At 35.3% G+C, this 24,286-nt stretch overlaps 2 protein-coding genes across 10 annotated transcripts in view; one reads left to right on the top strand and one right to left on the bottom strand.

Annotated features, from left to right (window-relative positions):
- LOC147871743 (ryanodine receptor-like) overlaps positions 1-8,723 on the bottom strand; it is a 24,937-nt gene extending 16,214 nt beyond the window's left edge. For 4 of the 9 annotated variants that reach the window (XR_015538341.1, XR_015538340.1, XR_015538339.1 and 1 more), the window contains exons 1-6: positions 8,488-8,719; positions 8,132-8,279; positions 7,918-8,040; positions 6,667-6,857; positions 3,813-3,972; positions 3,218-3,494 (exon numbers count right to left, since the gene is read on the bottom strand). Coding sequence is in view for 1 of the 9 variants with exons in the window: in XM_087360212.1 (XP_087216338.1) it covers positions 3,218-3,252 (35 nt within the window). In the remaining 8 variants the exon portion in view is untranslated. Of the gene's footprint in view, positions 1-3,217; positions 3,495-3,812; positions 3,973-6,666; positions 6,858-7,917; positions 8,041-8,131; positions 8,280-8,487 lie in introns of those variants that run through there. The other 5 variants (XR_015538337.1, XR_015538336.1, XR_015538343.1 and 2 more) reach the window with 4 other exon arrangements.
- A 326-nt stretch (positions 8,724-9,049) lies between these two features.
- LOC147871744 (fatty acid synthase-like) lies at positions 9,050-24,009 on the top strand. Its single transcript, XM_087360197.1, has 9 exons — positions 9,050-9,168; positions 9,681-9,811; positions 11,649-11,772; positions 12,611-13,111; positions 13,640-14,867; positions 15,011-15,205; positions 17,612-17,805; positions 19,540-19,636; positions 23,071-24,009. The coding sequence occupies exons 8-9, from the start codon at positions 19,547-19,549 to the stop codon at positions 23,278-23,280; spliced, it is 300 nt and encodes a 99-aa protein (XP_087216323.1). The 5' UTR covers positions 9,050-9,168; positions 9,681-9,811; positions 11,649-11,772; positions 12,611-13,111; positions 13,640-14,867; positions 15,011-15,205; positions 17,612-17,805; positions 19,540-19,546; the 3' UTR covers positions 23,281-24,009.
- The last annotated feature ends 277 nt before the right edge of the window (positions 24,010-24,286 follow it).

Consider the following 24,286-nt stretch of genomic DNA (forward strand, 5'->3'; position numbering starts at 1 on the left):
AGCTTGTGGTCACAAAAGTTCTGGCCGACGGACACATGTTCTGAAGGAACTGTATAAAAATAAGACCTGAAAGTGACTGATTACATTCATTATTTTGCTTTGGTAAATAATAATGTTTTGCAGACTTTTATGTCAGAATATAGAAAATTAAAATAATTTAACGCATTTAGCCAGGTGAAAAAAAATATTGGATGATGTATCTGTCAAATATCGCATTAAGAAGAGCCAGCTGTATATTTGTAGTTACAGAAAATCCTGTCCATCTCCTCAGTATGTATTAAAGTAACAACACACAAAACATATAATAATAATGAAGGAATCTGAAAAATGCCCTACAATCTAGATTATATAAATAAATTATGCAAATGTTGGTGCAAAATTCTGTACTTGGTTTTGTTCTGTAACTAAATTTCTGTCCGCATCTCATTACAGTGCCGACTCATTTTATGCAGCATATCACTTGAAATAGAAGACTAATCGAAAACCTGTACATGCAGCAAAAAGTCAAAGTGAGACTGGGCTCAGGAGACACCAACAGCGTTGAGATAGGTAGAGGTGTAGGGATGCTGCTTTTTAACCTGTACGGGGAATGGCTTGCCAAGGAAGCTCTGGAGACTTCAAAATTGGAGGAAGAGTGATAACTACTGTAAAGTATGCAGACGACCTGGTAGTATTGGCGAAGGAAGACGAGGAATTAGAGAACATGATGGACAAGTTAGTGGAGACAGGTAGAGAGTATGGAATGGAAATCAACATTGAAAAATCAAAGGTAATGAGGATGGCACCGAGAGCAGAACCATTGAACGTTGTAGTTGGAAACCAACGGCTGGAGAATGTGGAGCATTTCAAGTACTTGGGAAGCATAGTCACGACGGACGCCCTATGCACCAAGGAAGTAAAAGCAAGGATAGCCATGGCCAAGGCAGGTTTCGTCAAGAAGAGGATACTTCTCACTAGCAAGTTGGGCTTGGAGATGAAGAAGAAACTAGTGAAGTGTTACGTATGGAGTGTCGCGCTGTATGGAGCAGAGACTTGGACACTCAGGAAGAAGGAACAGAAATACCTGGAGAGTTTCGAAATGTGGTGTTGGAGAAGAATAGAGAAGATCAGGTGGACGGATCGAGTGACCAACGAAGAAGTATTGAGGAGAGTCAACGAGCAAAGAAGCATTCTGCAGGCGATTACACGAAGGAAAGCTAACTGGCTGGGACATATGAGAAGGAATGGGTTACTGAGTGATATCATCGAAGGCCAGGTTGAAGGAAAGCGAGGACTGGGAAGAAGACTGATACAGCTAACCGACGACCTTAAACAAGGAAAGAAGATGACGTTCCAGGAATTAAAGCGAAAAGCCGAGAATAGGGACAACTGGAGAGCTCTTTTTGGGAAGAGCAATGGACCTGTCGTAAGACAGCACACTGAATAATAATAATAATCACTTGAAATTGGTAATGTGACTTAAAACTTGATACTTCTTAAAAGCAACAAGTGTATATACACCTAACCTAACCTAACGTGTGGTATAACATGCCCCATGCTCGTCGCTTCCACAAAGATGTTTCAGGTTCCATCTATCAAAACAACATAGGAGAAGAGAAGTTTACACAGTACGTTCACATTTCCCACTAAACACATCAATAAATTCACAATATTTTTTTCAGAATATGAATCTAATAATAGCATAATATACGTGTAACATTCCTTCCAATTATAAGAATTCTTGTGAACAATATCTTGAGAAATGTTCTAAGTTACAAAGTACAATTTCCCGATCAATGCGTATTTTACTTCAGCGTCCTGTATGGGTTTTTAAGAGACGTACGCTGTTTTATCAAAACACATGCACAGCATAGCATAACACTGTTGGTTTTAAATTGGTCCAGTTGGAGATACACAGATTTAAACTAGCACTTAAAAGGTTAAGGGAGTTATAGTTACAAAATTTATTAAATATTTCAATTTCCCTTAAAAAAACGTAATTAATTTCTGCTGCAATCTTGGCAACCTCACCGGGACACCATTTTGTTTCTGGATGTCTCACCCCAAACCACATAATAAGGGAGAAAAATACTGTAAATGGACCAACATTTTATACTTTTTATACTACGCTAGAAAACACTACACGTCGGAACATTAAAGAAGTATCATACGCCAAACAATTTCATTACTAAGAGAAATAAAATCCTTCTTTCTCTACATAAAGCTAGATTTTGATAATTTCAGATTAGATTATGAGAATGAGCAATTTCCAATCATAATTTTAAACATACTTATACTTTGCCCAAATTTTCTTAAAATAAACTCTACTGAAATAATAAATGTCCTTATTTGTTATGGAAATGAAGGGAAATCGTAAGTGTGAAACTGTAATACATCAAACATCTACTTTTTTGTTATTAATTGTTAAAACAAACTTTCTGTTAATACTGTCACTGTACCAAAGCACATGATATTGCCACGGACTGCACGTAACAGTAATGTATCAAGCCATAATTCCTCTCTTACACATGATCCAGCTGGCTGCATGTTGCCCTAGCAACCTAACCAAGCCACTAACCCCAGAATGAAGTCAGGCCGGCAGCCTATAATATGGTAATTTAAATTCCCTGTCCCTGCTGTGTGAACAAAGCAACCAACAAACATTCCCTGTGATGCCCCTTTGCCTGATGAATCATGAGTTACTTCATTGTAGAGTTCGTCAGCTCGGACCACGTAGCAACTCTGACGATCGATGCTATCGTAACAAAACTTAATAGTTTGCTTTCAAATTTCATAATTTCAAAGATAAAAAGTATTAATACCAGTGAACAATGAGGAGGAGTCTTGTGAACGAGGAAATGAATCCCACCTCATATGTTTGTAATGCAGCCAAGATGGCATTACTGGTTGTGGGAAATTAGAGGGTATAAAGGTGGTACGGCTTTTAATTGCACGACAGACATACCAAATTTAGTGATATCACAAAATGAATCTAAAATAATTAGTGGGATGTACACATGTGAACTAAAACGGTGTAATAATAACATAAAAAAAGAAAATCAGGCTAAAAGAGGCATTCCAATGTTTATAAATTCAAAAGACCATAAACTTAATTACGTATACGTAAGAGCTCAGTTTTAATTGGAATAAACTTAAATAGTTACTTGTAACGTTACGTAAGCCATCGCTATTGCAGAACGAGGCAAGAAAATTAGAACACAGAGGATTATGTTGTCACCTTTCAATAATTCTGTCATGGTGATCCACAATCATAACAGAAGCCTTGCGGACACTACTCTGATTGAAATCCTTGCTGAAGAAGTGATACTGCGTTGTTACCCAGCCCACGTACACATGAGTTGGGTCCTGTCCAGGGAAGATCCTTACACCATAGAAGTACTCGTTGATGAGTCGAATATCTCGTTGCCAATAGATTCCACTCCTGAGACAGCTGGGACAGACATTACCTTTGGACTTCTGTCTCGGATGGTAGGTGGAATAATTTTCAAGTCCGTCTGAAAGCAATTTGTTTACTCGTTAATTAATTTATATTTATTACTGAAATAAAATTAGCAGAATATGAAGTAAGGCACAACTGAATAAGAGGGCAGCTTAGCCCCCAACTGCAGAATGCCAAAAGAATTAGAGACAGTACATGAGAAATTTCTGCACAGAGGAACAAAAGTCTTAAAGTCTGTCATATCAAAATTAAACACTGAATGTAACAAGCCCTGAAGATGGATAAGGAAGCCAAAACATAACCTTTTATTAAATAGAAGTCGAATGGATATTTCATGTACCACTTATTACAACCTTATTGTATAGAAGCTCACCTGCGAGACCCTCGCTCGTGGTGTCCGCACATGTAGTCTACTAGTGCGGCCCATGCCAACTGGTTTTCTCTCGGGACTGACGTCTCCATCCACAGCTGGTTCTGGAGTTCTTCCCTTCTTCAGACGACCATTGCTTGAATCACGTTTACGAGAGAAGAATCTATGATAAAATTTATATTTTAAAATAATTCGACAGTTCCAATTACATGTCAATTCTACTTTCAGCTCTTATTTCCTTGACTTTGTCCTTCCTATCGAAAAGCAATGACAAGATTCAGAAATATTGGTGGACAAGAAATAGACATCCTGAACCGAATAAACTTGTCAATGTTGCTCTCGAAGTACCTGCTACATAGGTCACAGTCAAGACAGGTTATTCTACGAGATGTTCTAACTGTGAGATGTTGCAAAATGTGCGACAGAAAGCAGTAGAGAGACACGGATCGAGGACGAGTCCGGCAGAGACATAGTGAGGCATTCGCCGAGGTTGGCATGCATCCCTTGGTGAGAGTTCTGAAAAAAATTTCAAAATTTTCGAAAAATCAAGAAACGATGGTAATTGTCTGAAAAGCGCAAAAAACCCAAAATTTTTGAAAAAATTTTGAAAGTGGAATTTTTCAAAAAATTTTGGTTTTGTGCGTTTTTTGATTTTTTTTAAAAAATTTAAAATTTTTAAAATTTTTCGAAAAATCAAAAAACGATGGAAATTGTCTGAAAAGCGCACAAAACCCAAAAATTTTGAAATTTTTGAAAAAATTTTGAAAGTGGAATTTTTCAAAAATTTTCGGTTTTGTGCGCTCTTTGGACAATTTCCAGCGTTTTTTGATTTTTCGAAAATTTTGAAGAAATTTCAATTTTTTTTTTCAAATTTCACCCCACCTGATGCCATGCAGGACAGATCGCCGTCGGACTGTGTCTGATGTACTGTGACTCTAACAAACGCGGTCTGTGCCTCACACGGTCTCTATAAGCCGAGATGCTGGATGCAACACGTAAGGCAGATACCGAGACGGGCATGGCAGGGCACAGGTGATAATTCACTGACTTCTCACCAGTAAAGCTCACGTTCATGCCCAGGGCAGCCTATATGGGATTTGTGGGGGACAAATTTGCATTCGGACTTGTTTTTCCCTGAGTTTTCCAGTTTTTACCTGCAAATATCATTTCACTGACGCTCCATTTTCATTCATGTATCATCTGGGGTTGGCCAATGGTCCAGTTAATAGCCACAGTCCCACAGAGAGACAGTCATGTCATTGTACAATATTCCCAGCTATCATATAAACATTGTTTCATGTGAACCAAATTATTTCTCTGAGAATATTTTAAGCATTCTCTTAATGTTTAATAGCACGTTTTATTAACAATATAACATTTAATTATTGTGGGCTTCTAACACACTTTCATGCAAATTATGACAATGACTGCCATCTTCATTGCCATGAAAAACTCAAATCTCAGGCACAAATTATTATTATTCTCTATAAAATAAGCAATGTATTGTGTTGTAGGTATAGCATACTTGAAAACATGCATAATCTATGGCAGCAAAATTCACGTGTTCCATTAACGAATTACGTTGCTTTTGTGCACCCATTAGACCATACGTGTCAATGACATTCAGTACTAAAACATGTTTCAAATAAACAAAATATAATTATATAATTATTTTCTAACAATTTAGGTCCCCTTTCTGGACAATGTAACTGCATGGATGCAGGGAGCATTGATAGTATTTTGGAGATTCTTAACATCTCCAACTCCAAACTAAAGCTACTTCCTCAAGACGCTCGTTGATACAGCACAGCCTAGATTTCAGATTCTCATGGTATTAAAGATGTGGAATGCAGTCATCTGGTTATAAAATCATATAGCCTTACAGGGGTTCAGAGGAACATAGCACCTCCACCTTCTGAGCAGAAATGTGTATGAATTCCATCTTTAACAAGTGATATGCTCCCCTGGGACATTATTAATTACTTATAAGACTACACGGTGTCACAACCCAGAAGACTTACATTACAAGTACATCCAACAGTGGAAACCGGTCTGTTCAATTCAAACCGTAAGCAGTTACTTTGTCTTAAAGACGTTACATCACCACAAAAGAAGATCAGATTAAGAACGAACTGCCACGAGAGCTTGAACCGACTTCCCTACTTTCAAAACAGTCAAACCTTGTACACCGTTGTAAAACCCAGATGAAAAAGGACAAAACACATTTGTTTAACAAAGAACAGAAACCTATTATGGTAAATAAGTAACAATTTCGCATATGAAATACCACCAAAATACATTTTTTGAACAGTTCTTATTAAGAGCCAAATAACAATAAAAGATGTGAAAAACAGGAATCAACAAAAGCAATAATATCAATGGTTAAATATTTTTTAAAATGCATCAGTCAAATATTATTAATATATGTTGTGTGCAGTAACTATGTAAATAAAAACAAATTTTTAAAATAAATTCTATTAGTTACAAATAATATTTTTTATATAAAATGACCACATGAGTTCTCTTAACATCATAAAGCATATAAATTTAAATTTTCAATCTTTCGGCCTATGACCGTGCCATACTGGAAGTATGTTTGATATTAAACATGCTACAAAAGGCAGTTCCACATTCTTCAAATTAAAACATGTCTTTATGTGCTCGTACTGTTCTGAGACATCACATCATCAAAGTAATATAATATAATTTCATTTTGTGTTACAACAAATACTTTTCAATCAGATAATATATGCAGTAAGTGCGAAATTCAGTCAACTGCCTTTGCAAATGCAAAAGTAATTTAACCACGTTTAATAACAAATTCTTAATTATTTTCAGAACAACCACGAATACCTACCTCGTTCTAACGTACCATTCATTTGTGCATTTTCCAGTTTGTCGTATGTGACGTTCCGTGAGAGCGAGCCTCTCCTCGGACGTCAGGATGGTTTATGCTTCAGTTTGCTTGCAGAAGGTTCTGGTGATGGTCCATTCATTATAAGTTCATCTGCTTCAACACAGCATCTTCTGAATAACCACGCTTGAGGCCTAATAGAAACAGACTTGAAGTAAGCCAAGACTCTCTTAACTACAGGGTTATTACACAAGACCATATGGATAGTTCTGAAGCCACGAGTGCGTCATTAAACTCGTTACAAAGAAACGAAGGTCTTATTAATGGACAAGGCAAGTGCTGCAACCTATATCCTGCTCTGGTAACTACTGACAAGTGTGAAGACAGTTTCTTGTTCCCAGCAAATCACTCCTTGATTTGTATTTATAAAATGATTTCATTTATGACTTCTCAGCTCTATAAAGAAACAAGTGTTGATGAAATTTCACTCCTTGGTTTTCCTTCTTTCTCACTTTTCACACACTCAGTTCAATGTAATTTCTCTAGAAAAGCATTTTCAGCCCAATGTGGCCATCGTCAGGTCCAATTCCCCGCATTGGGGATCATATCCATCGATTAATGTGATTCGTAGCATATAAATCACATCCTGTGTCAGTTATTTCAAAAGGCATTTTGATTATTAGTCATCAAAATACAACAGAAATGGTCACAGAAGATCTACTGTAAAATGACTTACGAGACATCGCTCTGTAGCTACAGAAACCAAAATTAGGTCATCGCCAACTCTCACTTTCTCACCCAAACTTGAAATTAGCTTATTATCAGTATTCATATGCTGACATAACACAATTTGATTCATCAAATGATCTATTAAATCATTACAGCATTTCCCTAGTCTTCATTTGAAACAATTAAGAATAACTCCAGCAGCTACTGTGACATGATATATAACCAAGTTCTATTATACAATAAAATCCTCTCGAACTATCCACAAGCGTGGAGATGACTTAAGGAAGAACAAGAAGATGTAACTGACTCCTAGGTTGCTTTTATGGTACAGGTATAACATCGTATAAATGTTAAAATATTGAAAAAGAACACAACTGGCAACACTGTACAATGTATATTTCTACTATGGTAAATACAACTATATTTCTCAATATTTTCCTTATGCTTCCATAATCAGGGCAATGAGTGATCATCAGTTATGGATCACAACACTTAAACATTTATTTAATTTATAAATTCTATTACCTTTATCATTTGTAACTGAACCCCTTCATCTGTTTGTGGGCCACTGAAACATACACTTAAGATATTTACTGGAGTAGCTGAGACAGGAATATTTCCAGCTAAATGTCCATAAGCTATGAGTTTCTGAAATGAATAAGTTTGATTTACAAATGTATGTAGCATGAGAATAAAATCTGTACTTTGCAAAACACAAGTTCAGTAAGAAGTTATGTACCTGAAGACAATCTGCTCTGACATGCCAATCCAAATGGAAGAAAGTATTTCTCTGCTGTAATGATATTGGCTTCATCATTCTTTGGTAATGGCAAGGCAGATGATGGATTAGGGGCATCCTGACCTGCACCTTTCAGTTCGTTTCGTATCTACAATGTAAGGTTATGACAAGTAATCAGAAAAATTAACCAAGATTAAGAGCTACTACAATTAATAAAAACTTGACATAAAGATATCAACAATTCAATCACATGCAATGCAAAACTACTTACAGTATAACCACCAATTACTGTGTTCAATCAAAGTGTTTTTAAATAAATTTTGTTAATATAATTCAAAACAGAACGAGCAACTTACCAAGCACGTTTTAACTGGGAGTGGTGCGACCACTTTATATCTTGGTCGCTGAGAATCTTCTCTAGAGCCCTCACAATAAACATTTATTTCGTTTAAAAGTACTTTGCATCGTTACCTAAAAGAATAACAATAACATTCTTCAAATGTAGCGTTTTAAATAATATCAATCACTTTACAACGCCATTATTCTAATAAATAAACACAGGCAGCCATTTTTAACGGAACTAATACCGTAGTGAAATTTGAAACTATTGTTCCTTAATTCGGCAACTATTCGCAATATCACAGTGATAGAATTTAAGTATTGTAACATGTATGTTTTTCATTATGTGAAGACATATGTCTTAATAACACGCTTTATTATACGGTCAGATTGTCGATTTACTTTCAGTACCAACATTCAAGCATGGAAGTTCCTTTCATTTTAACTAATGTTTCAATGCAACTCTTTGACAAACTAATCATTTTCTAGCAGTTACAGGCACAGTGGAATATCTGAAATTCATGTAACTCAATATGTTGTCTTGCGATATTTCACTTAGTGAGACATTATCCCTAAAGTATACATGCCTTCGTTTACCACGTTGGTCACAGTGGGTGGTGACCTTACGTACGAAATAAACATTCATATTTTGAGTGTTAATTCTAAAATGATTATACATATCATTGTATAATATATAGGTACGCATGTACAGGATGAATTACATCTTATGTGAGGTACACGAAATCTGTCCTGGAACTGGAATTTTTTGTAACAGAATTGGCAGTACTACATAAAGTTTGTATGTGTTGACAAAATATGTCTAGAATATTACAGTGAAATTTATTGTATTATAGTTTGAATTTAAAACACAGAACGTATTGGTTATTGTAGGTTGTACTGGAGACGTGAACATTGCATAGGTCAGGAACAGAGGTGAAGGAACAGCTTTCACCTTTTCAACTTAAGTTATGGTAGTTGTGGTTTATTAGCTTCCCCTCAAAGTTATTATGACAAATTCGAGTGATATGAAACCTTACTTCGAAGCTTTTATGACCAAATTCTGCCTTATGTGAACTGTCTTTCTGTGGGGTTTTATTCTAAATAAATCAAGTTATTTATTTGCTACCTTGTGACTGAATTCCCTACTGACTCATTTAGAATTGTAAACTGTGAATACTACAAATAAATTTGTTGTCCTTAATTTTACAAGAAGCCCAGAGGAGAAAGCTGTTCCAGTTGTGAAAGTTATTGCAACTCCAGAGATAAAATCAACTGAAGAGTCTGGGATTGTCCCAGAAAATGTATCCAAATCAAAGAAGAAGAATGAATTCAAGGGGGAAGGTAAGTTCTCTTCCTTTAAATTATTTAAATATGTTCTGTAGCATAAGAATTTAATATTTCGTTACTGCCTCAGGGTATTTATATGCTAAGTCTGTGGCAGAGGCTGTGTGACTTCAATATAGAGATAGAATTTTCATTGTGGGTTTATTTGAGTCGCTATTACAAGTACATTGTTTGGTCATGCAAGGGGCCACTCATTTAAAGTTACAGTGCCATAATTTTATGTTGAAAGTAGAATATTTCAAGGCTTTAATGACAATTCAGTACTAATGAATAATGAATTGGACAGATGGATGAGGTATGCAAGTCTCAGTTAGGATAACCAGTCTCAGACCAAGATCTGGACCTTGGACCTCCCAAATTTGAAGCACGATTGCTAATCACTTGGCTTGCAATTTTTGTAACCATTATATATGGGATTTAAATAAGAGAGATTTGAAGGAAGTGGTTTTCAAAAGATCAGATATTGTAATAAATAAAATGTCTTTATTTTAGAACTCTGAAACTATTTGGGGAGACAGAATAAACTGTGTTAATTGTGCCCTCATCTTCTGTTAAAAGTTATTGTAATTTAAAAGTGTGCAAGGACTTATGAAGTATTACCTGGCCTACATTTCATGTTACGAGTTGACACATTTTAGTCTAGAATTTTGTTTTTGACAGTAATCTTTCTTCTGGTGTCAGTTTACATAAACTCTTGATTGACACATTTCAGAATTTAAAAAAAAAAAAAATATACAGACTTTTAATTCCATAATTATAATTTCTAATGTCAATTTATAATACATAACCCTAAAATATGAGGAGAGATGGAGACTTCCAGTTTCCCCAGAAATGATAAACACAAGCCTTAACAAGGTGAAAGCCTTCAAACTTCAATTTAGTTCAGTGTTTTGTACAGGAGTTAACTCTATTTAGATTTGATATGGGAGTTTACTGTTAAAATATATTGTTGTTGGTAACCTTTGGTTTTCAAACTAAAAGATGCCATTGGCTGATGAGCTGAGTCACTTATTCTCTCTGGAAATGAAAAAAAACGACAAATGACTGTCTGGATCAAATCAGGAGCCAGGTGGTTCCATCAATTTTCAGTGTACAGCATGTGGAAATATTTACAAATACAGGCGAAGTCTTTTGAGACACGTAAGACTGGAATTTGGAAAGGAACCTTAGTTTCAGTGTCCAGGCTGCCCCCCCCCCCTGCGGTTAGAACATAGAAATCATTTAACTGCTACAAAACGTAGCAAATTAAATTCATAATTGTGTGCAACAACCAAGACTTAGTATATTTTGAATGTAAATTTAAGTCATGTGAAGATATATATTTCTGTTTTTTTGTGATGTATGCTTGTATTGTTCTGATGACAGTGTGTTCCTGTTATAAATGTTTTTGATTCATCATATTTTAAACTCTTATTGCCAAGCTGCATATTTTAAAAAAAACAACTGAGCTGCTTCTTTAAAATTTCATAACGATCACAAGAGACCTTTATGATTTATGAAACAAAACGTAGCACACCAAAAAATATATTGTGTGATAGTGTAATTTATTAAACGAAACAGACATTTTTTTAAAATTAAATAATAAATAACAGAAAAGTAATTTTTAAGCATTAGTCATATAGGAGGCTTACAGAATCTGTCACACTGATTCCATTGTGGTCACTGGTAGGAAAATTGGAGAATACAGGAAGTAATGTTGTATAAACTTAATTGTACGTGGACCATCATCTTATCATTTACAAAGATTATTGATGGTATTAAACTTGTGTGTACAAATGTGGTACCTTTGAAAGAAATTCTCATTATTCTTACATGAAAGAATTTTATTTTCCAGTTACTCATCCATAAATCCATTGAGACACTGTGATTACCAGGTTATAGAAATATGCGTAAGAAGACTTTGGTATATGTTACGTAGTCATCGCAGATGTTTAATCGTGTCTCACCGTAACACGAAGGCAACTATCCCATTGTGAAAGAAATCACTGACCAGTCATTTGCGCTCCTTTAGTTATCCGATGAGACGGAAATAACTTTGGTGGTTCAGAAGCTTCGACTCTCGAGACACCCTCACACATTATCACTGGAAGCCTTTTGTTATATATAGTTCTTATTTCTGTCAAGTAGAATGCTGTTTTCTTACGCATATTGATGGTTATAAGAGTTAATGTAGTGTATTATGTTGTAGACGTCTGGTCATATTACAAAAAGGATAACGTTCACAAATGGTTTATTTTTATGTTGGATACAAGATTTTTTTTTTAAAAAATATGTACCTTCAGTTACGCCATGATCGCTTCCATGGACGTCTCGTCAAATTCTTTGTTCATTAATAATTTTATCATTTGGTGTTATAGTCTGAGATTCTGACAGTGTTTTAAGTAAGTGAGAAAATATGGAAATGCCTTCAGTTTTCTCTGTTCTCAGTGGCTTCCTTCACTAAGTTATTTAATATTTTTTTTTGTTTATTTAATGATTCTTTGTCAGTTGTGAAGATTATATTGACAATGTTTAGTGAGAATTGGCAGAATGATTAAGAGGAATGAAATAAGTTTACTTATTTGTATTTGTTACGTGTATTGAAACACCATTCTCTTTTGCAAGGAACTTCCAGTTTTTCTGAAGAACTTACTGCCTTCCTCTCCAGACTGGAATACATTTTCACTAGTGTGCTTTAGGTGTACTCCCAATACACCAGATGAGTTTTCTAATAATACTTTAATTTCGGTGTTAACAAATTATTTCCTTAAAGTAAATTTAATCTTAGTATTGAAGTGAGATATATATTTCTTGTAGATATATTGAAGAGGAGATTTTTACTTCCCAAGAATTACAGAACGTCTGCTGGAAGGCTAATAGTATGAGACGTATGAACTACGGACGAAATGTGGGTGAAGATTTGCTTTATCTGGCTTTCTCACTAATTTTTTTTCATTCTTAAGAGTTATTTTATCGTGCGAACAGACGACGGAAGTTTCACCACTTATCGGAATACAAAAATAGAACATTTTGCTGACAGAACTATTCCATTGTGTGTTACAGAATTGAAAGAAAGCAAACTTCAGCAGTTGTAGTAATCAGAATTCTGACAGAGAGTACCTCAGGGCTGCTGATGGTCAGGAGGTGATATATCATGGCAGACGAGGCATTTCGGCGTATGACGTGGCGAGAGTTACCGATATGAGAAGAACATGGTGAGGCATATTCTCAGTTCCAGTGTCCGCATCGCCCACATCAAACTAAACACAAAAGCAGCATCCAAATGTCTCCGATTAAAGCCCATTAGAAGAGATACAGGTAAGTTGATGCGTACAAACACATACTCATGCATGGATGCATGAGTATGTTCTGTTACTTATTGAAGAATTGAGTTAGCTTCCTCTTGAGTATATGTCATAAGGAGACAGATAATATGAAAGGTATATAGAGGGTTACTATTGGGAACAATAATTTATGTAGGATCAGACAAGTGGGGCTAGAAGTAAATTCAGAAAAAACTAAGTACATGTTAGTATCTCGTCATCAGAAGACAGGCGGGCAAAATTATCTTAGGGTGGCTAATAAATACTTTGAAAGGGTTACAAAGTTCAAATATCTGGGAACAACAATAACAAATCAAAATGATACTTGTGAGGAAGTTGGGAGGAGATTAAATTCTGGAAATGCTTGCTACTTCTCAGTCCAAAATATTTTGTCTTCCCGTCTGATTTCTAAGAACCTGAAAATTAAAGTATACAAAACAATAATCTTGCCTATGTCTGTGAAAGTGGCCCCTTGAGATTCTAGATTTCTTGTGTATCTTACACCTTTCCTGGTATATTGCAGTAGAAGTGCACCAACACTAGACAGACACTGACGTCCGACAGAAGACCACTTGTGTCCCCGATGGTTGGCCGTCCTGTTGCTGAGTGCATACATGGAGAAGAGGACTGAATGCAGCATGTAAATTTTGTGTGCCTCTGGAGAGGTGGTGCAGTTTTCTGTTATTTAACCCATTCGCAGGGGCTTGCTCTGTTGTGGTAATCGTGTTGCAAGTGTGATACCAACTTAGATATAAATCATGTGAACGTGTAAGGTGTGGATGTCTAGTTATGTGTGTAGGGTGTTCTATGGAGCGTAGGTAAGATAGTAAAAATGTCGGTTGCATTCACATTGCGTTAATAAGAGTCTGCTTAATAGTTTGGTGGCCAACACATCTTGGAGTGAGAGAGTTTGTCATGTGTGAAAGGCTGTAAGTTGCAGGTACTCTTGGAGATTGCTTTATGTAAGTCAGGTAAGTGCAATGAGTTTTATGGCTTGTGTGTGTTTTGCTGCAAGTGGATTTCAGCGAATATTGCCGGGATTGTACCGTTGGATCCGTGTTAAGTGTTGATTGCTGCATGTGCCAAAATGAAGGCTGACGAAGGGAAGTCCGTGCTCTTAAGTACGGTTATCAGTGGGCTTGGTCACTCGGTGTGTTATAGATGCTTGTGAAGTACAATCTGGTGGCAGAGAGGCTATTTAGTGGCGACATATGCAATAATTGTTTAATAGTGCTTCGCCCTAAGTTCATTGTGCTGTAGTTTACGAAATCCCATCTGTTTTCATAAATGATGGAAGAAGTGTAGGTTATGGAAATGTTTGGTAGCTGGTTTCTTGTAGGTGAAATTGGTAGGAGCTTTTTCGTCTTAATATATGTCTGTAGTTCCTGACATTTATAAGAGGGAATATGTCACTAATGGCAGTCAGGGAACTTCTTTTCCGCAACGCCCGTTGCTTATTGAGTGTACAATGTGTCGAGTGGTATTTCAGGTAGTATTTCGTTCGGCAGTGCAGTGGAGTGTGCATCGACGTAGATCTACTTCAGACCTGTGGTCGGTAGATGGCAGCAGAGTCTGTTACAGTGCGCAAAGAATTATCATCGAATATCCCTCATTCTCCCCCGATGCCGGGATGTGTTCCCTGATTTTCAGACGTTGCCGTCCCTGCGTATGGGAAGATGGCGGAGCCGTTCTTTAATTTGATGTTATTTGAATTGATGTGTGTCAACTTTCCCCTGTGTGAAGGACGTAAAGTGAGAAATATTTTGGTTGCATGGAAGTTCGGATTAGCTGGCCAGTTGATTGATTATTAATGAGGTGTAGAGTGCGTTCTTAGTAAAAGTTACGACTGGTGTCACAATGCGGATGTTTATTTCGGTACTTGGGTTTGTTTCAGTTAGGCGTGAATGCAAGCCTTTACGCAGTTTCGAGTCCATCATTACCAAAGAGGTAACAAGACTTTGCACCGGGAGCTGACGTGACCATTGTGCATGATGGACACAACTCATCAGGCGATGCGTTTGGTATGACACACAGACACGTGGTGCCAGCCTCAGTTTTTGTGACTTGCTTGTGGAAATGCAGTATTCAGGTATGATAGAGAGTAGAGTTTATTTACGTTCCATAGATCCTTATTGCGACTAAACCAAAGGATGGAGAACAAGTCATTTCATATAATATTCATAAACATCGGTACTTTCGACACAGTAGAGCATTCTATGTTTTGTTCATTGCAGTTATGCATTAGATGTAAGTGATTGAATTGTAGATTCTTTTTGAAAAAATTACTCATATAGTGTATGAGTGGCATAATTGCTATGTTTGTGTTATATTGCCGATTTATAATGAACATAGGGGTCATAGCAAATTGAAATTGAAGGTTAAGTTTCATTTATAGATGTGGGTAGTGACTTTGTGAAATGATTTTGTTAATTAGAGGTTTTTTGTCAAACGTGATATATATAGCACTGTGAAGCTTAGCAGTAGTTATGTAAGTATCGGGACCAGTAGCAGGGAAAGAAGTCAAGTCTGATCACATGAAGAGGAGTGGTCATGTTTGAGATTTAATGCTTCCTGCCTCCTTTCTCATAGATAGAATGATTTTTTTTAAGAAGAAGATAAGTAAAAAGTATTTTTATAATTTATTCCCATAATTTTGTAGTGAACCATTTCATGTAAAAGTTTTTATTCCAGGAATGAGGCAATACAGTTTGTGATCAATAGCTAAATTGTTGAGTTTGTTAAGGATTTGAGATGATTTATTGTATACTTTGCTGCTCTGGTCAGATTTCTGAGTTATTCTTATATACTTTCTGTGAAGCAAAGCAGCATCTTTCAAACACTTGACCTCAATTTAGCAACTGCCAGGACGAGGGAGTAACATTCATATGGTTACAAGAAAGATTTTGGCTATTTATCTAACCTTATAAGCTTTAATGTCTCCATCTTTCAAGCATTATTCCCTTCCAGTATCTGAACTGAACTGAACTGAACTGCATACAAGAATCCAGTTATGTAGAACATAATAAAATTACGTCGTATTCTGCTTGGAATGTGCGTGAAGTTAATGATGGTAGGCAAAATGAGATGCATACAGCTGAGTTATAACTTAGGAATAGTTTGTGAGAGGTTGAGATTTTTATTTAAAAAGTTTAAAAGGCTTAACTCACCATCTGCTGATCGGATTCTGGCACAGTTGATCAATGTTTTGAGATCTGCAGACTTATTAGTTTTGTTCTGAAGAATAAAGAGTTATCAGGAATGTGTTACTGTAGGTCGTGAAAAATGTTTGTTTGATTACAAGCCAGCCCAGAAATTTTGGAGGAAGACATTAACTTTTCAGGAGCATGCAATCCAATGAAGCACGTGTTAAATTCATGTTTGTCTGCCTGCCTGTCCATATGCGTTAATCTATTTTAATCTTTGTTAATTCAGACAGTTTTACCATCTACTTCTTTAAACTTGTTTAGTTAATTAAGAGATATATTCATAAGTAACATGGTGTTTAATTTTGCCATTGGCATCCTGTCAACCATTGTTGTAGCATAAATATGTTACATGTTTTACTTTTTCCGGAATTATTAGACCCAGGGCATGGACTAATACAGGCTGTTGTGAACATAACTTTGAGGTTCCATAAATGGCATTCAATTCCTTGATAGGTTGAGTGACATAAACTTCTCAAGGACTGTATTTCATGGATTTAGTTAAGCAAAATCTTATTTTAATATAAATTTTTTTATTTAGTGAAGAAATCTAGTGGACAATGAGAGGAGCAGGCAGCAGGAGGTCAGACTCCGATGAAAATTGTTAGGCAGCAAGTGGGATCATCACAACATGAGGAGCTTCAAAAGCAAACTCAGATATTTGTCATATGTTCACACCGTTCTCAATTTTCTTCTTCGATGATGGCCCTCAATTTGTCAAAGTTGTGTTGATTTATTATTTACACTTTATTTAACAACACTTTTTCAGTTGCTCACAATCAGACTCTATAGCATCAAATGAGAGGATGATGGTAAATAATGAATTGGAAAGATGTGGTCATGGCCTAATTCTTGCATATTGTATGTTCTATCAATGCAGGTAATTAATAAATGTTGAACCATTATTAGACTGCAGAATTTTTCTAGTGAGGCTCTTCTGCCTCTGGAATGTGAGTAAAATTAATTGTTATCCACACTCCAAGACACTTCATATTACAAAGTCAGAAAATGTCAGTGGCCTGAAGTATATTTTACTTTGTATTCATATGCAAATTTTTATTTTCATTACAAAAATTCTGATATTGTGCTCAGGAAGGCGGTTGATCGATAACTTTGAAATTAAATTTTTGTGTTGGAAATTTAATTTCAAAATAATTTTTAACTTAACTGTACTTTTCCAGATCAAATAATAAGTCACAAAATGGTTTGAACTGATCTCAGTTCTTATTTTCTTGAATAAAGACTATTTATAAATTTAAAATGTATTTTGTTGTTCATTGATGAAATCGCAGGCACCGTAAGGCAACAGACTGGAGACGCTGATGTTGCAGCTGTAACTAAAGGAATTGAGACATTAAAGATCCCAAATAGGACAGGTTGTGGGACTAAAGGAAGAAGAACTGGACTTGTCAACGCTTCAGAACAAAATTGCCATTCATTATGATGTGGAATTTAAACCTTCACCATTTCCAAAGAGGCTTTTGAGGTGTGTATAGCCCCATTATATTTTGCATACGATATGTACAGGTAAACTTTGTATGATTTTTTTATGGGATAAAGAATAATAAATATGTTAACATTAGTTTCAAAATGGTTTTATTTGGTTTTACAATAATTCACTCTGATTTGCATTTTTTGGTAACTGGTAAGATTTTAATTGTACATATTTCAGTGTACTGTTGTCTTTTTCAATTATTTTACCCACAAATCTAAGCACTAAATCAATTTTTACGATGTTTTGATGATATGTTGCATGTGAAAATGTGTGTGCTATAATAGCAATACATTTGAATCCAGCAAATACTGAACTTTTCTGCCTTCAAAGACTTTGGACATCCATGGATATTTGTGTAGCTAGCAGCAAAAATGAATTTCTTACCTGTTGTCTATCTTGTTTAGGTCGGTTTGAACAATATTAAAACTTTTAATGACTTGCATGTAATAAAGACCTTTTGCTACTCTGATAACTCAGAATAATATGATGTTAATTTTCTCACATTAATTTGTATGTTGTTAATAAGTAGGAGGCTAAATGTTATGTTCTGTATTTATACAATTTGGTAGAATCAATGCATTGCTTATATACTTACAGGTAGATTTTGATTAAAGTTTGTTATTGTCAACATTGTAAGTGTTGGTAAAATTCAATACAATTTTAGGAGCTAGCCAAAACTTTAGGGACCAAACGTAATGTGGTTGCCAGGTCTTCCTACATTTCACAGTACATTGCAAGGAGGACCTTTCTCATTGTGATTTTGAATTAATGACTGCTGCCTCCATTATAGCATTATTTGTAGATGAATGTTGACATCGAGGATGTATTGATTGGTACAGCTCTTCTCTGGTCGAAGAGTATTACTGCAAATTATGCATGAAGTTTAAAGAATGTTGCCTTCAGTGTTAAGGTTTCAAAATCCTAAATTTTTGTTTTTGTTACAATACATGCTCTGGTCCAGTGGTTTTGAAATTGCGGGTCAGAATGAATTGTGAGGTTGCCTTGAAAGGGTCACAAGCTTAACTTTTTCCTCACTGATTGTTGCATTTGTAACAACACTTGGAGGATACAATCAGGATCTTTGGTTAGTGTATGAACTGTAGTGATCTGATAAGAACAGTTCCATTATTTAATAAAACTATTAATGATAAACTGTTTGCACAGCTTTATTCAGTCAGACTTTCATACATCATTTTTCTGTTTTGACATGTTTCTACTATACCAGGTGATCTTATGGCAGTAAATACTAAATGTATGATAATTCTTACAACAAAGATAGGATTGACCTATTCATTTACAGGTTTGGGTCCATTGCATGAGCTTTATATAAACTATGTTTATTTGTCATAAGAGATATTTTGTTTTGAGGTTATGTGCATTGTTTTTTATAACAATAAATATTCAAATTATATAAGTTGAAATATAAACTTATAGTATGTAGCATCTAGCTTTCTTGAAGTTAACGACATTTCCAGGTGCTAGCATTGTTAAGACACAAGTAGTTTGGTCTGTAATTTCAAAAAATCTTGGTGTTAAAATGTTATTGCACAGTGTAGAAGACTAGGCTGCTTCAATTATAAACATGTATTTTATGCAGATTGTGTATGTTGTATTGAATTTTTATGCTTATAAATATATCATGTTTCTCTATGTTTCTAGTTTTGTTAGAACTACTGTTGAAACTGTATAACATTTTGTGTAATTATACATAATTCCTTATTTCAGACGTGCAATGGAAGAATTCAGGCGGAAAAATTTTCCTGATCGATATCTAGCTTTTAATGGGAGGAAAAACTTGTACAGTACTCGAGAGCTGCCAGAGGTATGTTTGGTTTAATTTAACAAGTGTAAGCTGTTGCTGCTGGTAATGTTGATGTGGATGTAAAGACATACAACTTGTGATGGAGGCAGTACGCTCCTTTGAAACATTGATCAACTTGTACCAGACTAAACAGTGCAACATCCCAGAAGACAGCCATCTTCATACTTATCGTTGTGAAAGTCTCAAGTTTTGCCATATCAGAGTTAATTTAAAAAGTTAGTTTCCCTTTGTATCACTGTAACTTTGTCTTCCAGTGTATGTGTTGTAAAATTTATAAGTGTTCAGTTCTGAACATTATGGTACATACAGCTATTGAAAGTGATACTGTGATACTCTGTAGCAAAGAACTAAAGTATTTTTTTCTTCAGAAAACTGAAAGTTTCATGGTGCATGATGATGAATCTGTTAGGGTTAAAAAGTGTGAGATTACCATCAAATACACACCCCAAGTTGATTTTGGATCCCTCTCTCCATGCATGAGCAGTGAACGTACACTGGAAATCCCACAGAAAGCTATTCAGATTGTGGATGTTGTGCTGTGCAATGCACCATCTTTGCATGGGTAAGTAGTTAATTAGCTGTTTTGTGACTCTTGGTGTACCAGAAACATCTGATTGGTCTGTAAGGTATTCATCAATACTGTGTCAGTTACAGAGATTGTGTAGTGTCAAATGAAGTGGGTAGATAACTAACTAACTAGATGGCTTACCGAACCCGAAGGTTCATCACCGAATTAACCAAAGCCCTCCACCGGACCCTGTCCTGGGCCAACAAAATCCAGTCTCCTTCAACTCCTATCTCCCATAGATCCCGCCTGAGATTATCCTCCCATCTACGTCTAGGTCTCCCCAGCGGTCTCTTCCCCTCAGACGTCCCGACCAATACCCGGTGCACACCTCTTGTCCCATCCATGCGCGCTACATGCCCCGCCCATCTCATTCTTCTCGACTTAGTCACCCTGACAATATTGGGAGAGCAGTACAGATTTTTAAGCTCGTCATTCTGCAGTCTTCCCTCTTAGGCCCAAATATCCTCCTCAACACCTGCAATCTGTGTACATACATACATACATACATACATCTTTATTACATTTAATGGATCCATAAGTTAGTCAGATGACAATAGGATGTAGAATAAGTCATACTAATACAATACATGTTATACAAATACAAGTCATACTATTATATAAATGTCACAAAAATACAAACAAAGGATAAATTACGACTTACTTGTAGACATTAGGAATTCATCGACAGAGTAAAAGGAGTGTGTAATTAAGTATCTTTTCAATGCTGTTTTAAATTGTGCCTTTTTATTTACAAGACTTGAGAGATTAGATGGTAGACTGTTGAAAATTTTGATCCCTGCATAATATGCACTCTTCTGAAAACATGAGAGGTTGGCAATTGGTCTATGAAGCTGATTTTTATTCCTTGTGTTGACACTGTGTATAGCAGAATTAGTTTGAAAGAGTTCTTGGTTATTTAAAATAAAATTCATTAATGAGAATATGTATTCACAAGATAGAGCTAAGATCTCTAATCTCTTAAATAGACTTCTACATGAATTCCTAGGTTTTACACCAGCCAATAACCTAACAATTTTCTTTTGTAAAGTGAATATCTTTTTGATGTTTGATGAATTTCCCCCCAAAATTATTCCATATTTCATTAAAGAGTAAAAATAGGCAAAATATACTGATCTGAGTGTGTCAGAGTTGCTGACATGCAACAGAGATCTAACTGCGTAACATGCGCCACTTAACTTAGGTATCAGTTTATCAATATGATTAATCCAATTTAGGTGATTATCAATTTGCAAACCCAAGAATTTTGTGTTTATTGACTCTTGTATATACTTCCCATTATAACCAATACTTAAAACACATTGTGGTGAGTTATTTGTTATAAATTTTATTATATTCGTTTTATCTAGATTTAGGGCCAGCTTGTTAGCAGTAAACCATTTACTCATATGAGACAGAACTATGTTTGATGTTGAACAGAAATCATCAAAATTTTTATTTGAAATTATGACGCTTGTGTCATCAGCAAATATTATGGGTTCTGTTAAAGTATTTATTGTTTTTATTGTTGGAGGAAGGTCATTTACATATATTATAAAAAGCAGGGGCCCTAAAATTGACCCTTGGGGAACTCCATGTTTTATTGTTCCCCAGTTTGAGAAAAAATTTCGTTTGTTTTTAGGTGCTTTTAATTCAACCTTTTGCTTTCTAACTGTTAAATAGGAACTGAACCATTGCGCTGCTATTCCTTGAATGTCATAAAAATGCAATTTATCCAACAAAATTTCATGATTTACACAGTCAAAAGCTTTTGCTAAATCACAGAAAATTCCTCCAACATGCATTTTTTGGTTAATAGATTTAAGCACATTGTCTGTTAGCTTGAAGGCTGCATCTTCAGTGGATACACCTTTCCTGAAGCCAAATTGTTCCTGGACTAATATGTTGTTAGCATGCATATGATGACTTAATCTATTGTACATAATCTTCTCAAGCACTTTAGAAAAGGCAGTTAAAAGTGAAATTGGCCTGTAATTTGTCATATTGGTTTTGTCCCCTTTCTTGTACAGTGGTCGTACTACTGATATTTTAAGGCGGTCCGGGAAAATGCCTGTGTATAATGAGTGATTACAAATGTGGGTTAATGGACGACTAATTAAAGCTGAACAAGCCTTCAAAATTTTACTTTTTATTTCATCATAACCTGTTGAGTTTTTTGATTTGAGGGAATTTATTACACTTTTCACCTCAGTTTCGGTGGTTGGAATGATATTAAGGCCAGAAAATTTTACAGGAAATGCAGCTTTTAAAATGGAAACAGCATCTTCTGTCCCTGTTTGATTTAAATTTAAGCATTCAGTAATTGTTAGAAAAAACTTATTGAAGGCATTAGCCACTGTTCCAGGATCATTTACTTTTTCATTGTTTATTAGAAGAGATGGCATCTGTTCTGATAAATATATTTTTCCTGTCTCCCTTTTTATTATGTTCTATGTTGTTTTTATTTTATTGTCTGATTTTTCTATAAGTCTACTGTAATGCTGCTTTTTAGCCTCTTTTATATGTGTATGTGTTTAACTGATTAAAAGTAAAACTCCAATAAAAGATATAAGTATGTAAGTATGGATGTGAGTGAAATTACTGAAAAGGCATTCTGAGATTTTCAGTTTGTATAAATAAGGATAATGTCTTTACAGTAAATTTTACAAGTTATGTAATTCCATTTCATAATACAAGAGGAAATCTACCACCTCGGGTTGACAAGAGCAAAATGATTAATAAAAAGTAATCCCAGTTAAGCCAGAGGTGGCAGTATGATCATCAGCTCATCAAGAGACTTTAGGTAAACTAAATGATTTTTTGTTATAATATATATTTTGGTAGAAAGCGTACGTGGAATCTGTTTCAGGGATTGATGGTGGAGAATCCAGTTGTGATCTACATTGCAGCCCAGAACTATGATTGGCTGCCACAAATGCAGACTGTCATCCAAAGCAACACTAAGCATCGCATTATCCTTGTAGCTCAGGATACACCACTCAATGGCATTTTGGGTCTCATGAACTGTATCTGCAAGGAGCCAGAGACCAACTTTGTAAGGTTAGAGACTCCTACTTGAACCTTTTTACTGCCAGTGAACAAAGTACCACATGTTAACAAGTTTTCACCTGATTTCTAAGATTTGAACATTTGTGCAATATTTAATCTCTTTGACTTATAAATATTATTTTATGTTTTAAAATAAAATTTCCATCTGAGATGGTGATTTATTTAATGTATTGTTCTTATTTATAAATTCTTGGAACATATGCCAGTTTCACTATTACAATAAAGTCCACAATCAGAATTTTTGTTGAAATAAAACCTGTCTTAAATTTGCATAATTGTTCATGTTTAGATAAAATGTTATAATGTACATTTTTGTCTTGAAGATTAGCTGATTTGAGTTGGTTCACTCTTTTCTTATTCATTTTCAAATATTGCATGTTTGATTGTTTGTCATGTTAAGGGTATAGAGCTATGACTCTATTATTGTATATCCTGTTCTTGCTGTAGCACCTAAAGTGTGGGTTTTCCATTCATAACTTTTCTGTAGATGAATGTAACTTAGTTTTGTCTGAATCAAAAAGAGAGAATTTTTAATATGTGCTGATTTTTGTCGTTCCCCAGTTGCATAAGAGCTTACTTGCTTTTCTGAGAGTGATAGCTGATTTTCTGGCATGAAATTAAAACAAGAGACTTTGTGAATTGGCACTGAAATTATGTAATGAATTTAAAGTTATAATTGGTTAGTTTAATTTTGTTTAATTCTTTAGATAGGTCAAAATAAATGTTTGTTTGGAAGTGAGTTTAGTGGTTACATACTATGTGGTCCAGCTTTTACAGCATTGTGGTTGAGAGGATGACCTGTAGATTAGCATCCTGAATCAGTAATTGTAAGGATCACAAATGGAAACAGGCACTTCATTGTTATTCATTTAAACTTATCCAGATAAAAAAATGTAATCAGTCAGACCACATGGGAGATGGAGGCTTAGTTGAAATGATAATATTAAAGTTCATCTTATTGGAATAGGATGGGAAGCTGTGAACTGTATTCTTGTGGCTCACAATAAGGACCAGTT

Source organism: Zootermopsis nevadensis, unplaced genomic scaffold (assembly GCF_977971745.1).
Source record: "Zootermopsis nevadensis isolate Lab colony 2312 unplaced genomic scaffold, Znev_1.0 Znev_ptg000040l, whole genome shotgun sequence".
Classification (NCBI taxonomy): Eukaryota; Metazoa; Arthropoda; class Insecta; order Blattodea; family Termopsidae; genus Zootermopsis; species Zootermopsis nevadensis.

What these genes read in the sequence shown, in the direction of transcription:
- LOC147871744 (XM_087360197.1), top strand. Translation starts at nt 19,547, where the DNA reads ATGGAAGAATTCAGGCGGAAAAATTTTCCTGATCGATATCTAGCTTTT. An exon ending in GTACTCGAGAGCTGCCAGAG is followed by an intron (nt 19,637 to 23,070) that starts GTATGTTTGGTT and finishes AATCTGTTTCAG; the next exon opens with GGATTGATGGTGGAGAATCC.